General features: G+C 54.1%; 1 protein-coding gene across 50 annotated transcripts in view; it reads left to right on the top strand.

The window, feature by feature from the left end:
• NINL (ninein like) overlaps positions 1 to 16,306 on the top strand; it is a 136,995-nt gene that overhangs the window by 77,353 nt on the left and 43,336 nt on the right. For 19 of the 50 annotated variants that reach the window (XM_078371556.1, XM_078371549.1, XM_078371540.1 and 16 more), the window contains 6 exons: positions 1,490 to 1,556; positions 6,772 to 6,962; positions 7,732 to 7,884; positions 10,423 to 10,593; positions 12,155 to 12,291; positions 13,641 to 13,781. In XM_078371556.1, the coding sequence (XP_078227682.1) occupies positions 1,490 to 1,556; positions 6,772 to 6,962; positions 7,732 to 7,884; positions 10,423 to 10,593; positions 12,155 to 12,291; positions 13,641 to 13,781 (860 nt within the window). Of the gene's footprint in view, positions 1 to 1,181; positions 1,238 to 1,489; positions 1,557 to 6,771; positions 6,963 to 7,731; positions 7,885 to 10,422; positions 10,594 to 12,139; positions 12,292 to 13,640; positions 13,782 to 16,306 lie in introns of all 50 variants that reach the window. The other 31 variants (XM_078371545.1, XM_078371532.1, XM_078371546.1 and 28 more) reach the window with 7 other exon arrangements.

Genomic DNA, 16,306 nt, shown 5'->3' with positions numbered 1-16,306 from the left:
TTCCTGGTTCCCGTTCTCTGTGCTGCCAGCTTCTGCCAGGTGGGACTCGATCAGGAGCACAAGGTTCCTGGTTCCCGTTCTCTGTGCTGCCAGCTTCTGCCAGGTGGGACTTGATCAGGAGCACAAGGTTCCTGGTTCCCGTTCTCTGTGCTACCAGCTTCTGCCAGGTGGGACTCGATCAGGAGCACATCTTTCTGTGACAGCTCGGGGGTCCCAGGTGGACTTGTTTACCATTTGTTTTCAACGTTTGTGGAGGCAAAGAGGAAAAACAACCAAAATATATTTAAATCTTAGAGTCTCTTTTCTCAGGGGCATGTGACACCTCGGTAATGCCTATAAATCCAGAACATTGCTTTTTTGTTCTTTATTGTTGTTGTTATTGTTTTGAGACAGAGTCTCGCTCTGTTGGGCAGGCTGGTCTCAATCTCCTGACCTCACAATCCGCCTGCCGCATCCTCCCAAAGTGCTGGGATTACAGGCATGAGCCACTGCGCCCTACTCCTTTTTTGTTCTTTTTTAAAAAATTTGGACCTCAGGGATGGACTGATAATGAATCTACTCCTTGTGGTGCATCTTTGCTGGTGCCATTCTGCATCTTAAATCATCTTTGATTCACAAAACCTGAACACGGGGAAGCTGCCTTTAGGGTTGTCGGTGGAGTTGAACGCATTAGAAAACGGGGTTGAGTATTTATCACCAGTGTGCAGATTCTCCCCCATCAGAGCCAACGCCAGTTTTGAAGCATATGGAATCTCGGTCACAGGCATCCATTCCACAGTCAGTTGTGGGGATACACAACACCTGGACAAAAGCGGACTTTTGATTCCGGTTGGCTGATGTAGTCACTGCAGCATCTTGATGGCCCCCGCTCCTGTCTTGGGTGCAGGTTTGCAAAGGCTGCTGGGATGTGAGGTGATTACCAGGTGCTGTGCTATCCCAGAGCCTTTGAAGGGACACAGAAACCTGCTCTGACCTTGCAACTGTTTGCTAAACTGATGTGGATGACAAGGGAGGGGTGCAGAGAGGCGGTCGTGTTGCAAGTCCTGTATGGAGAGTGTGTCCTGAGACTCAGTGATTGGCTGCAGGGCTGTCTTCTCTCAAGTGCTGGCTCTGAAGCTATCACCATGTGGAGGGGGACGAGCTTCTCTGCTGCTAGGACAAGTGTTTGATTGTATTTTCAGTGTCAACTGCTGATAACTGGGTTTATGTTGAGAAGCCCCAAGTGTGCGGAACCAAGGTGTGTCCCCTCTCTCCCCGGCCCAGCCCCTCACTGCTGCTTGGCGGAGCCCACCCCACACAGGGCTCACCTAGGGCTTCCAGCTGGCATGCAGGGTGGCCCCAAGGCAGGGGTGGGCTTTGCCTCTGAGGGGTTGATTCCATCCTCAGCCGTCCCCCACTTCACCAAACATCCTGCTCTATTTTTTCCTAGTGCTCTGTCCCCAGCAGCATCTGCTGGAACTCACAGCCTTCTCTCTGCATCTTTCTGCAGAGTCTCAAGTCAGATGAAGAGGCAGAGAGTGCTAAAGAAGCTCAGAATGAATTATTTGAAGCACAAGGTAAGGCCGCAGGCTCACGTTCGGCGCTCTCTGCCTTTGCCCAGAGCTTTGAAAGTTGAAGAGCCAGGTCACTGGGCATTGCACAGCCACAAGTGTAATTTCCTGGGCAATACGTGGGGTGAGTGGTGTCCCGCTGGATTCCTCCTTCTCCAGAAGTGATCAGAATGTCATCATCATAGTAGTGAGGCTGTCACTCGGTCTTCATTCTCCCAAGGTAAGTCCCCAGGGCAGAGGCCTGTGGCCAAGGGAGCATGTGGCTCATCACACTTCCTGATCTGCAAGTACTGATGTGACCCCGGCTGGCAGGTGTGCCCTATGGTTTCAGGCAGGAGGACCTTGCTTGGCCCTGTCATCTCCAGCTGCCCTTGCACCTCCTTCCTGGCACGCTGGGCTGGATGCAGCCTCTCCCCTGCTGTGCAGGGGCAGCCTCAGCACAGGGTCTCATCTGTTCTGCAGTTGGAGTATAAGATCTGGTCGTAGAGCTCAGAGCCGTGGCGAGCAGCTGGTACACATAAGCACATCACAGCCGGCAGTCTCACAGCCCCCAAGGAGGGCTGACCGTCCGTGCTGTTGTGGTACCCTCTGCAAGGTCTTGGTCCTGTGAAGCTACATACAGGGCTGTGAAGGAGACGTCAGCTCCCTCGCCACCTTTCTGGAGTGACATGCATTACTTGTGTCGTAGGCAGAAAGTTAGGCAGAAAACTGCCCAGGGGATTCCCCTGGGGAGAGGAACAAAGGCTTTGGGGGAGAAGGACTTCTTTTTCATTTTAATTATCTTGTCTTTGCCTGTAATACTTCGTTCACATGAAAAAGAAAACAGAAACATTAATTATGAATCCTAGAGTGTTTTGGGTAGAAAAGACCAATACATATGCAAACAATGCAAAACAGAGGACTCCGTAAAAGTAACTTCTGACTTACATGATGCCTGCGAGAGTGAAGAGAGGAGTCCCATAGGGAGGTGGGCATGAGAGATCGGCATGGTAGCCGGACGCTGGGCTCTGAGGAAAGCCCCACGGGGAGGTGGGCATGAGAGGATCAGCGTGGTAGCCAGACGCCGGGCTCTAAGGAAAGCCCCCCAAGAAGGTGGGCATGAGAGGATCAGCGTGGTAGCCAGATGCCGGGCTCTGAGGAAAGCCCCACAGGGAGGTGGGCATGAGAGGATCAGCATGGTAGCCAGACGCCGGGCTCTGAGGAACTACCAGGTGTGACGCCAGGGGCCTGGCTAACCCTTGCAGCAGGCTTGGCATAATCCGAGCAACCCTCAAAGCAGCTTGGGGCTCAGAGGTCAGGTCTTGCTGAGCTTGGGAACAAGAGCTGAGGTTCACATCAGGCCCTTATGAACACAGCACAAGTTTTTACATCGCTGCTGCAGAGCTTCTCTGAGGAGCAGGGCTGTGGTGCTCAAAAAAGAATTGGAGAAGGTGAGAGACTTAGGATAGACTCCATCACAGACGGGGCCTCTGTTGGGACACTTGAAGCCTGGGTCTGAAATCACATGAAGCGTCACTGATGCATCTGGGTGGAGGAGCTCGGCTGAGGACAGCCTCAGAGGAGTTGCAGGGGCCTTGGCGTAACTGGGCTTCCTTAGAGCATGGGAGCTCAGGGTAGTCAGCTCTCGCCTGGTGGCTCGGGGCCCTGAGGACACATGGTCCCAAAAACAGGGCTGAGATTTCCTCATTGAGTTCAGGTCAGCCTGAAAGTCACAAACCATCCCTTCTACCACGTTCTACTGATGAAAGCTGTCACAAGGCTACCAGATTCAAGGAGAAGGGATAGAACTGAAGGGAAGAGTGTCAAGTTTGAAGCCACTTTTCCAAACTTCCTCACATGGACAGGCTGAAAGAAGGGAAGGCAAAGAGGGGAGAAGTAAGAATGGGGGGTGTCGTGTGCTTCAGGAAACAGGAAGGCTGGAGGCATTAATGAACATGTAGGGAGGAAACTGCTGGGTCCATAGCAGCCAGGCGTGTAAGGTGCAGGTATAGGAGAGTGCAGGAGGCTGCCATGGGCTTTGAGAAGGCGGTGATGAGAGGAGTTAGTGCTTTGGGGCGCAGAGCTGCAGGTAATTGGGGAGGAGAGGCTGGAGCCAGACTGAATGCTGAGAGCCCTCTTCAGACCAGCAACCCCTGGCTCCCCCTATTGCACAAGGACCAGGGTGGCAGCGTTGGATGTCCCCTTGCAGGAGGCATGAGGCTGCCCCAGAAGGCATCAGGCTGCAGGCTGCACTGGATCGCACCTGTGAGGCATGGGTAGGGTCAGTGGCCCCCAGTCAGTGCTGTGGGGGTACCCGGGAACCCCAACCACAGATTGGGTGCCCCACCATTCCCTTTGTCCTGGGCTGGGCTGCAGGCCAGGCAGGCTGCTGACCATGCAGGGCAGGGAATAGCACTGGTCTGTGTTCCTTGGTCCTGTGAGCAGTTTCACTGTCATTCCAGGCTTTTCCGTGTGAGTCAGTGGATGCTCTAATGAGACCTCCTAACACAGGCAATCACATGGGCTGACCGCAGAAACATGGTTTGGATAGAGGGCACTGCCCTGGGATTTTTGCCGAAGTAAACAGCACCCCCTGGGCCATGGTCTTTGAATGTCTGGGCCGTTTTTTGTTCAACATCTGTCTCAGTAAATGTCAGGGGGCCTGAGCTTCTGGCTATGGTGCTAGACAAAGCAGGCAGACTCCTTGTGCTGAGAATAAGTCAGCCAAGCCACTGCAATTTACATCCTTGAACTTGATGTCTAGATCTAGGGCAGTGAAGGGAAGGGCTCACAGGAGGAGGCTGTTTTTCACCTTTTCAGTGCTTTCTGCCTAGAGACCAGATTGGAGTTCCTCCCGGCAGCTTACGGAAATCTTTGCACAGGGTCAGAGCTGACAGACAGTAGTGCACACACACTCATGTCAAGCTTAGAGGACTTGCCTGACCCCTTCTGCCAACCTGAGAAATAACCCCCAGTATCAGGATTGCTTTCACATTTTTCCTTGGAGATTTCAGGCATCTTAGCCTGGAAGGGACCTTGGAATGGCCTTTCCTTGCCTGTCCCTTTCCTCTTGTTTTCCTCAACCCAACTCACAGTGTCATTTGTGAGCACACAGTCTGGCTTCCTTTGGGGGATGGTGGCTTTCACGCTACCAGCAGGGTGATCAGTAATTCATGCCCACATGCTCATCTACCTGAAGGATCCAGACCGCTGAAGCAGAACTGGGTGGAAGCAGCCATCTCCCTGCTCTGGGCTGGATGGTGTGGACAAGGCATGCAGGAACTTGGCTGGCTGGACACAGAGCTCACCGTAGACACTTTCTCCTGACACCTAGTGTCTGTCCGCATTCTCAAGCTGTTTCCACACCTTCAGACGCATCAGGAAGACAAGCGGCTGAAGACAAAAGTTAGCAAAAGTGGCCATCCACCACCCGAGCCCACTGATGAGTCCTAAAGACACCAGTGCCTCCCGAGTGAGACGCGCGGAGGCACAGCGCCAGCTGCAAAGCATTTATGGCAAAAAAAAAAAGAGTTGAGCCTACAGCCAAGTCAGGCTTTGATGCTAACTCAGGTTTTCAGGAAATGTTAAGGATGGAGGATCCCATTAGACCAGACCACAAGGAAGCAAGCAGATAGATCCAGATGTGGACCATTCCACAGAACAGTGGGTCTCATTTCTTTACAAAGGCATGAGCTGTGGGGAGTTGGAAGAGGTGCTTGTGGCTGAAAGAGGTCAGAGGAATAACAGCCCAGGACACCCTGAGCAGTTTGGGTGCCTGATCAAACAAATCAACTGTAACAAGATATTTTTGAGGCACTTGGGAAAATCCTGTTGATTTTATTAGGTGTGCTAGTGACATTATGGCGATGTAAGAATATGTGTACTTTTTTCTAGAGATATGGATTAAATACGTAGGGGGAGAAGTAACATGAGATCTGTGATTGCAGATACCTCAGATGGGCCCCGACTCATGATGTTTCGACTCAACAGTTCTTGAGCTTTGTGATGATGCCAGGTCGATGTGCATTCAGGAAAAGCCGTGCTTCAGCACCCATGCGACCATTCTGGTCTTCACTTTCAGTAGTGCCCAGTAAACTACGTGAGACGCTGACACTTCAGCATAAACAGGCTTTGTGTTAGAGGATTTTGCCCCACTGTTGGCTAGTGTGTTCGGCTTACTCTGGGGTTGTTGGGCTGTAGCTCCATCATAAGTTGGGGAGCATCTGTACTTCTAAACACCGTAGCCATAGGCAAAGCAGGTAGAGAAGAAGCCATTGTGGTAGGGTGCTATCATAGTGGAACCTGAGCAGCAGGTGCTCTGGGCTTCACTTTATTCTTTGCTCTGTGTAAGTTAGAAAAGTTTCTAAAAACTAAGCTTTTTATTAAAAGACTTTTTTTTTATTGTAAACACAAATAATAGAGTCCTCTGCCTCTTTTAAGTGCTTGCATGGCTGACCTTAGAAGGTTCTCTTCAGAAAGAATTTTCCCCATTAGAGGCAGATATTTTTTCCCAACATTTATTTTGAAAATTAGTTAACAGAGTGAAATGCAAAGAACCGTGGCATGAACACCCAAGAACTGACCACCTAGTGCCACGTTTGGTGCTTTGCAGCTCCCATGTGTCTGTCAATCCATCCATCCGTCTGATTTCAGAGTCACTGACCAGCATTGTTGTGCTTCCCCCAAATGCTTCAGCCTAGAGTGCAAAACTTAACTGTTGCTGGCTTTTCTTCCAGCCTTATTGAGGTGTGATTGACAAATGAAAGTTGTATGTATTTAAGTTGTACAGTGTGATGATCTGAGACGTGTACATTGTGAAATAATGACCACAATCCAGCCGGTCAGCATGTCCATCTCACCAGTTATGTGTGTGTGCTGAGACACTTGAGACAGACTCTCTTAGCAAACTCAAGGAAGCAATTCGACCTTAGTAGCTGTAGTAACATTAGGGCTCCAGAACTTACTCGTCTTGCAACTGAAAGTGACCCCCTCACCAGCATCTCACCCAACACCCAGCCCTGTCACCACCTTCTCCGCCCTGCTCCTGTGAGTTCCCCTTTTCTCAGATCCCACACGAGCGAGATCTCGTGGTGTTTTTCTGTGTCTGTTAATTTTACGTAGTGTATTGTCCTCCATATTCATCCACACTGTCGCAAAGGGCAGAATGTCCTTCTTTCTAAGGCTGAGTCGTCCTCCACTGTGTATGTGTCAGGACCTAACTGTGACTTCCCCCTTACTTCAGGTCAGCTGCAGACCTGGGATTCCGAGGACTTTGGGAGCCCCCAGAAGTCCTGCAGCCCCTCCTTTGACACACCAGAAGGCCAGATCCAGGGCATGTGGGAAGAGCTGGGGGTGGGCAGCAGCGGGCACCTGAGCAAGCAGGAGCTGGCTGTGGTCTGCCAGAGCGTCGGGCTCCGGGGACTCAAGAAAGAGGTGAGGGGCACAGCAGGCTACCCAGCCATGTTTTCCTGGCCCTGGTCATGGTTTAGTATTGGGTCTGGAAACCCCTCTACCCTTCAGCCACTCATTTAGGTGCATCACTTTCTAATCTAAAATTTTTTGGTGGCAACTGGCATTTCTGCCAAAGTCTAAAAACTTCAGACACTTTTGAAAGTCCATCTCTGATGGAGTTGCCCAGCCTTACCAACTCCCTGCCATGCTCAGGTGTGCCAGGTACTTCTCGTTCCTTCACTTACATCCTTCCTCTGCCTGGACGCCTTTCCCCCTTCTCTGTGTGGCCGGGTTCCACGGCACAGCTGAGAGGAGGCTCATGAGCCTGCCCGCACTCCCCAGTGGCTGTGTTCCCTCCTCCACCTGGGTGGGAGTCCGACCCACCTTGCTGGCGTTCTCAGCCCTGGGTCCTTGCTGGGCCTCACTCTGCAGGGGCTGGCCTTGCTCAGCATCCCACAGGCTCCCGCCCTGGCAGATACTGAATAAGCATTTGTAGAACTGGGAAGTTCAGGTGACGCCCACTCAGAGTGGGATGGAAACCAACAAGGCCTGTGGGTTTCACAAGACAGAGGGAGGGGGCACCTTGGGAAAACAGACCATGTGGTCTACACGGTTTTAAGTCTGAATAAGACAAAAACAACCCTTGTTGGGTACTTGGAACCAAAAGGAGGTGGAGGGAGGGGAGGCCCCAGTGAGGGCGGCTGGTTGGAGCTCCTGTGGTTGGGCCTGAGATATGATGGCTTTTGTTTAGGAACTTGAAGACCTGTTTAACAAACTAGATCAAGACGGAGATGGCAGAGTGAGTCTTGAGGAATTCCAGCTTGGCCTCTTCAGTCATGAGCCTGCGCTACTTCTGGAGTCTTGCACTCAGGTTAAACCGAGCAGGCCTTGGTCTCATTACCAGGTAAAATGCAACAGTTAAATCCTGAACCCAGAGATCACTGCTGTCACTCTGGTAACTGAAACTGCTGACGCCCTCCATGCCTGGTTCACCATACAGTGAGCTGTCCAGGAACTGGACAGGGCCGTGCACACACACATGCATGGGGAGGCCACGCGACATAGATTCTGAAACCACGTAGATTTGGGGTGGGTCCAGTGTTGCTTTTTTCTGGCTCTGTGTCACTAGGGGAGTTACCTTCTCTGAGCCTCAGGCTCACGGGTGATATGGGGGTGGTTAGGGTGCCCAGCTTCTGGGACCACAGAAGGCAATGTTTAGGTGAGGAACATGGCTGCTCAGGTGCCTACCTCCTGGGGTTACAGGTGGCAATGCTCAGGTGAGGAACATGGCTGCTCAGGTGCCCACCTCCTGGGGTTTCAGGAAGCAATGCTCAGGTGAGGAACATGGCTGCTCAGGGGCCCAGCTCCTGGGGTTACAGGAGGCAATGCTCAGGTAAGGAATATGGCTGCTCAGGGGCCCACCTCCTGGGGTTATAGGACACAGTGCTCAGGTGAGAAAGATGGCAGCTCCACAGCCATGTTGTGTGATACGCCCTAGCAAGAAAACTCCCTCCCATCCTCCCCATCGTGGACTGCTGAGGGCAGTGTTTCTCTGTCAGTCCATTCTCACATTGCTAAAGGAATACTTGAGACTGGGCAATTCATAAAGAAAAGAGGTTTAATTAGCTCACCCTTATGCATTCTGTGCAGGAAGCATTGGGCCAGTGTCTGCTCAGCTGCTTCTGGGGAGGCCTCAGGAAGCTTACAATTGTGGCAGAAGGTGAAGGGGTGCAGACGGTCACATGGCCAGAGCAGGAGCAAGGGGAGAGGTGCCACACACTTTCAAACAACCAGGTCTCACGAGGACAGTACCAAAAGGGATGGTGGTAAAACATCGGCCCCAGTATCCAGTCACCTCCCACCAGGCCCCACCTCCAACATCGGGGATTACATTTTATATGAGATTTGAGTGAGAACATAGATCTCAGCCGTATCAGTTGCTGAAGGATCCATCGAATCTGTCTAGGATTCATCCTGAAAGTGTCCCTAACCCATGCTCTATCTCTTGTACAAATACCGGGTCTCTGCAGTTTGAGGAGCCCAGGGCAGGGCTGCTTGGGGCTTGGATGCCGCTTTGCTACTACAGTTGGTCCGAATTTGGTGAGTGGTGTAGGACCAGTAGCACTGTTCTGTACCTGGGGGAGGTACACCTGAGAATCTAGGTTTCTGACTCTAAAGTCAATGAGGGCTGGCCTTGGTGGCTCACACCTGTAATCCCAGCACTTTGGGAGGCCGAGGAAGGCGGATCATTTGAAGTTAGGAGTTTGAGACCAGCTTGCCTAGCATGGCAAAACCCTGTCTCTAGTAAAAATACAGAAATTAGCGGGGTATGGTGGCACACCTCTGTCATCCCAGCTACTCAGGAGGCTAAGGCAAGAGAATCGCTAGAACCTGGGAGGTGGAGGGTGCAGGGAACCAAGATCGTACCACCGCACTCCAGTGTGGACAGCAGAGTGAGACTCCATCTCAAATAAATTAAGTTAAAAAGAAAACGTAAATAATTTAGTAGCCTGGGGAAAAAAATCAATGAGGACTGGGGACAGTGGCTCATGCCTATAGTCCCAGCAGTCTGGGAGACCAAGGCAGGCAGATCACTTGAGCCCAGGAGTTTGAGAGAAGGTGAGGCAACATCAACCCCATCCCCACAAAAGATTTAAAAATGATCTGGGTGCGGCGGCCCATGCCTGTGGTCCCAGCTACTTGGGAGGCTGGGGGTTTGCTGAGTAGGGGGATTGCTTGAGCCCGGAGGTCAAGGCTGCAGTGAGGCTAATATCAGTGAGAATGACAAAGGAGAAACTCAGGCACCAGTGCTGCGGAAAGGGGTCGGGCGGCCGCGAAAGGCCAGAAGACCAACATGAGGTCCCACAGGTCCTGCTCAGTGCGGGTCGGGGAAATGCCTCCTGAGCTGGCTTGCCTTCATTGTCGAACCCCAAGTCTGCTTGGCCATGAGCTGCTCGTGCTGCATTCTGAGGGGCTGGCGGCGTGTGTGCCTTGCCTGGACCAGCGCACTTGCGCTTTTCACAGCTGAGACCTTCCTGGTGCCAGCATGGACTCTCTGGGCCCCTGCCTCTGTGCAGCCAGGCGCCCACCTCTGTGAATTTAAGGGTGGAACGTTAAAGCCACTTTGTCATCCCTCTCCAAGTGATGATGGGCGTGCTGATCGGGGCTGGCCTATTGGCCCATGTGGGTGCAAGGCCTCAGAGTCCTGGGTTTCGGGGGCCTTGGTCGCACATCCCAGCTTTGTCACTTGTAGAGTCATGTGACCTTGGACAGGTCATGTGACGGGGCTGCACCTCTGACCCTCTGGGAGCTGAGGATGATCTCGTGAGCTGTTCCTGTGAGGTCCCCTGAGCACAGGCTGGTGAGGGCAGAGAGCACATCAGCAGTGCACAGGTGCGAGGCTTTGGCTGCTGGGCACTATGGGGGTCTTCCTGACATGCAGGTCCCAGAGGAGACTGGCTGCCACACCACCACGACGTCATCCCTCGTCTCCCTGTGCTCCAGCCTGTGCCTCTTCTCCAGCATTGATGATGGCTCTGGCTTCGCTTTTCCTGAGCAGGTCCTGGCCGTGTGGACCCAGGAAGGGATTCAGAATGGCGGGGAGATCTTGCAGGTTTGGAACTGGGTGATGCCTGAGCTGGGCAGGGAACCTGGGGAACCATCTGCTCCAGAGTATGATGGATGGAGCACCCCAAGCCAGGGACCCAGCAGGGGTGTGTGCTATGCGCAGAGAATCCCATGCAGGGAAGTCCAGGTAGAGACATTTCTTTTTTAATTTTTGCTACTAAAATATAGGACATTTTAGTTTAAAAGGATAAGAAATAAGAACAAAGATAGTGTGAAAAAAATCCATTTGAAGGTAGACTTTAGTGACTAGGACATTTCCCGAGTGTTGGGCCGAGAAGGTCAGATGAGTGGAAGGATGCTCCTTGGTTGTGATGACGGTGTCTGTTGGGCACCACGGTCACAGCAATTACTCATGAGCTCAGAGTGAGCGCGAACTCTCCTGGAGCCCCTGCCTGGCTCATTGAGCTGTTCTCTATGGCACCAACTCACCCCAGACCCTTCCCGCCATGGGCCAGGTGTCAGGAGGCGCACCCCTTCCTCCGTATTCTGCTGGGGCTGCTTGGGAGGGAAGATGTGGTCCTTGCATTGGCCACAGCTCCTCATGGGCTTAGGCTTCCCACACGGACTCAGCCTAGCCTTGGGAGTTTGGAAGGAGCTCTGCCTTGGGCACAATTTGGCGATAACTGCAGGGGCAGAGGCATGCAGTGGCCCAGTGTGGGTGTCTTGCCTCTGCCCTTTCAGAACTTACTCTCTCTCCCATTTGTGCTAGAGCTGCTGGTGCTGCTCTGCGAAGACACACTGGGTGGCTTCTCCCTCGCTCCGTCACAGATTGTTGCCAAAGTCTGCCTTGCAACACAGTCAACATTTCCAACCTCAGGCTGTTGTGGTGGTTCTGTCCTTCTGTGCTGTCCAGTGGCATGGCAGGGAGCGTTTGCTCATATAGGGACAGCTTTCCAGCTGGCTCCGCAGCCTCTCCCAAGATGCCGTTGTTCCTCAGGAGCTGCAGGGGAGTGGGCAGCATGGAAAGTCGGTCTCCACTTTACAGGAGACTCTGGGCCAGGCACCTCCTGGCACCTGCCTCAGCCATTCTGCCATGGTGCCTGCTGCTGGCCTGAGTGGGGCGTTTATAGCCACAGGTGGGAAGCAGGAGCCAGGAATACTTGGGCAGAAAAAGCAAATGCGATAGAACATTAGCTGTCGCTCCCCTGAGCTAAAGGGCTTAGGATGTGGGTGGTTCTGTTTTTGTTGTGTCAGTAAAATGCCGGCTGTTTTGAATTTATGAGGTGTATTCATCATAGCTCTTGAGGGGAGGAATGCCAAACTCTGGAAAGCTCTTTGGCTCTAAGCCTGAGGACTGCTGTGGGGACCCTCTCCATCTCTGCATGCTCTTCCTGGTGGCATGAGCTGTGGGTCATGCCTCATTGCGGGGGCTCCCAAGGTTCCCTCTCTGTGGAACCTCAAGACACAGAGACCTTGCCACACAGGAGGGACAGATGTTGCCTGGAACAGCTGTCCTGTTCTAGACCCTGGGTCAGGGAGGGAGCAGGAAAGTGTATGCTTGGAGAAGTCCCTCAGCCTCTCCTGCTTACCAGGCTTGCTGCTTCCAGAGCCTGGACTTCAGCATGGATGAGAAGGTGAACCTTCTGGAGCTGACCTGGGCCCTTGACAACGAGCTCATGACAGTGGACAATGCCATCCAGCAGGCAGCCCTGGCCTGCTACCGCCAGGAGCTGAGCTACCAGCAGTAAGAGGCCGCAGGGGACTGGGGAGGGTGGCAGTGTGTCTGGCCAGGCGGGCCTGGAGGGGGGTCTGAGACACACAGGATACCAGTCGGCCCTCGTCCATGCCACATAGCCAGTCCTGGGGCAGGGCTCTGCACACTGCCTCTCCCACGCTTACAGAGGGACAAGAGCAGAGCCAAGCCAGACCATGGACCAGGCAAGTGGCAGCCACTCATCTGTGTCTGGACTGTATGGGGCCTGAGGACCTGGGGTGTCTGCATCCACACAATTTAAAACTCACTGACTTTCCTCCCCCTTGGTGAGGTGCTTGGGATCTATATGTCGGGGGCCCCTGCTGAGCCCTCTTTATCAAGGTTTCTAAGGGACTGACCTGAGCCCCCTCTCATCCTGCTGGTGCAGGTGCCTGCCAGCACCACGTGGGGCCCTGCAGCTGCTCCAGCACCAGGGGGCTCCCAGGCTGGGCTGTCGGCAGGAGGAAGAGGAGCTTTTCAAATGTCACAAAGTGCCCTGTGACATTGGGCGGAGAACCCATTCCCTTTAATCAGGTCTGTTTGGTTTGGCTGACCACTAAGTCTGTCTGCTAAGCAGATTTGCAAAAAGATTGTTTTTGCGGTTTTGTCAGTGTTCTGAAGCTGCAGAAAAGATTGGCAGAAAACAGAATCTTGATCCTGAAGACTGCATCTGTCCAGGTGCTGACAGTGCAGCCTCTGGCCTCAGGCAGCTCTGCATATAGAACCAGAGAAAGGCTTCCCCAGGTCCCTCCCTTGGCCTTGGGACAGGGAGGGAGAAAGGCCCCTTCTGTGCCACATAGCCAGTCCTGGGGCAGGGCTCTGCACACTGCCTGTCCCCTGAAAATAGTCACCAGAATAGCAGCTGCCACCAGTGATTTACACAGAACCTCAATCAGGTCAGGGTGGCCAGAGCCAAGATGTGCTTATGTGGGTGCTGAGATACCCGTGCGGGGCTAACAGGTGGCCGGTCTCCTGCCTGCCACCTGCTGGTTACTGGATTAGGTACTTGGGATCCAAGCCCAGCTGTTGATGAGAGGGCTCACAGACCAACCCCTACACACCCTGGGCCTGCTTAAAGGATGTGGTATATGCTGGGGAGCTCCAGACTCAGTTGTCCTGGGCTAGAAACCTTCCTTGCCAAGTCATGTGGCCCCTTATCAGTGTACACATCTGTAAAATGGGCATAGCAATTGTAGAAACTGCCTTAGGAGCCAGCTGGTAGAACAGCACCCGCTGTACGGTTAGTGTGCTGGTTTCTATCATTGACGAAGATACAGGGTCCAGAGATGCCTGGCATGGTGGGTCAGGTCCTGTTTGACCCTGTCTCCTTCTTGTGACAGGGGGCAGGTGGAGCAGCTGGTGAAGGAGCGCGACAAGGTGAGGCAGGACCTGGAGATGGCCGAGAAGAGGAACCTGGAGTTTGTTAAAGAGATGGACGACTGCCACTCCGCCCTGGAACAGCTCACGGAGAAGAAAATCAAGTGAGTTCTGGACCCAGGTAGTGGATTCTTATCGGGCCTCCACAGCCCCTTTGAGGGCAGGTGGTGGACACAGGGCTGCCAGGGGGCCAAGGCTGTGAGTGTGGCTGAGTAGAGACCCCCCCTATTTCACCTGAGCCAGGGGAAGTCCGGGGGACACAACCTTGAGAAAGTGGAGTCCTGCTCTTCCTGGGTTTGATGCAGTGCCTGCCCCTGGCTGGGTGCCCGAGGGCCAAGGAGGTCCTGCCTCCTGCCCTCGCTTCACTGGGGTCTTTCTCACACAGGCCAAGCCCTTCTGCCCCCAGCTGTGTGCCTGTGATGCAGGAGTCAGGTGGCTGTGTTGCGAGGGCTGGCTGTGGCTTCCTTTTGGCCCAGCAGGTAGAAGGAGCCCAGAGAAGGAACCCAACCCCAGGTATCACAGCTGTAGTGACCCCAGTGTGGAGACAGTTGTGTGGAACAGTGGCTGGACAGACCAGAGAAAAGGATTTCTGGCTTGTTTTTGTTTTTGAGATGGAGTCTGTCTGAAGCCCTGGCTGTAATGCAGTGGTGCTATCTTGGCTCACTGCAACCTCCACCTCCCGGTTTCAAGTGATTCTCCCACCTCAGCCTCCCGAGTAGCTGGGATTACAGGCATCCGCCACCATGCCTGGCTACTTTCTTTATTTTTAGTAGAGTTGGAGTTTCACCATGTTGACAAGGCTGGTCTTGAACTCCTGACCCCAAGTGATCTGCCTGCTTTGCCCTCCCAAAGTGCTGGGGTTACAGGCGTGAGCCACTGCACCTGGCCTTCGATTTCTAATTTGTTTTTAAGGACACAGACACCACACTTGTTCATGAACAGAACATCTAGGAAATCATGCCCAGAAGGGCATCCCAGGCTCAGGCAGGGAGAGGGACTTCTCCGTCTCACTGTGGGGCACATCTCTGCCAGGGCTCAGCTGCTGTCCAACTGAAGCTTGCACGTGCCTGGGGGGTCTTCCAGGGGTAGCTCAGGACAGGCTGGCTCCAAGTCACAGCTCTTGGGCAGGGGCAGCAAGACATGGCTGGCCACCCTGCCATTCTTCCTTGTCAGTGGGTCTGCTGGTGGCTTGGGACGCCTGCCTGAGGCTGCAGTCCTGGCCCTGTGGTCCCCATGGCCTTTGGTTATTGGTCTGCAGGTCAGCCCACGCTCCAGAGTGCATGACACAGACAGCACTCGCTGCCATGGCCCTGGTGGTGGTGGCTCAGCTGAGTGTGGATCACAGAGAAGAGCTTTGCGCAGTGGAGTTTCGTGGTGTGTCCCCTCTGTGGACTGCACCCTCCAGGGATGTGGGCGGTTTGCCTGGGGTGCTGCAGCGTCCCCCAGGTGGGCCTGCAGATGGGAGCCCAGCCCTTGGCCGCATTGCCTGTTGGCATTGTGCCAGCTGCACCGGGGGCTGAAGCCTGAAGCCACTCCTCCTTCACCAAAGAAGCCCTGAGCATCTTCATCGTGCACTTGTGGGACCAGGGGTTGAGGGGCTACTGATGGGTCCATGGCCTCTGGGGAAGCGATTTTGGCTGGGGAAATGGCTGTGGTGTGTGGAGCTCCTCTGTGCACCAGGGGTCACCTCACTTAACAGCCGCTGGGACCAAATAGGCCATTTATCCCCATTGTTCAGCCAAAGAAACTGAGTCCTGGAGCAGCTCAGTAACCCGTTCCGCAGCAGTGAGCATGGGTGTGTGAAGCTGACACCCAGGCCTCGCCGTTCCTGCATTACACAGTTCCTGGGACAGCCGAAGGCCACTGGCCAGCTTTTTTGGGGAGCAAGGGCCTCAGGTGGGAGAAGCACAAGGGCAGAGCCCGGCCACTCTCCTTCAGGCCTCCCAGAGCCAGGCACGGTCCGGGGTCAGCTCTAAGACCAGTGGCCCCCCCATCCACGGATCTGTGCTGGGCAGAAGAGAATCCCTGCTGCCCCTCTTGCAGTTGCCACCTCCACGTGGTTCAGTCCACAGGGGTTGCTGGGACAGGGCAGGGCCTCACCCCTTCCTCTGTCCGCCTGCACCTCCCAAGTCCCTTTTCCTTCCAGGGCTGGCTGGGGATGGCCAGACACAGCAGGTCCGGATCCACGTGCACCTCTATGTGGTGTGGGGAGTGTGTGCAAATGCATGGGGCCTGTGGGGGTGTGAGGTCATGTGGGATGCAATAACGGTGATGTGAGGATATGTGGGGTGCAGTGGTGGTGGAGTGTGTGTGCATGGGTCTGGGGGAATGCTGTGAGCCTGCATGGGACACGATGGGTGCTGTGTGTGTGCGCATGGGGCCCATGGGGTGCAGTGGGGGCGCTGTGAGCGTGCATGGGACACGATGGGTGCTGTGTGTGTGCATGGGGCCCATGGGGTGCAGTGGGGGTGCTGTGAGCCTGTATGGGACACGATGGGTGCTGTGTGTGTGCATGGGGCCCATGGGGTGCAGTGGGAGTGCTGTGAGCATGGCTGGGGCCCATAGGGTGCCATGTGGGTGCTGTGAGCGTGTGTGGGGCCCTTGTGGTGCCATGTGAATGCTTTGAATG

Source organism: Callithrix jacchus, chromosome 5 (assembly GCF_049354715.1).
Source record: "Callithrix jacchus isolate 240 chromosome 5, calJac240_pri, whole genome shotgun sequence".
Lineage (NCBI taxonomy): Eukaryota > Metazoa > Chordata > Mammalia > Primates > Cebidae > Callithrix > Callithrix jacchus.
This window is presented reverse-complemented; position numbering and strand designations above follow the sequence as displayed.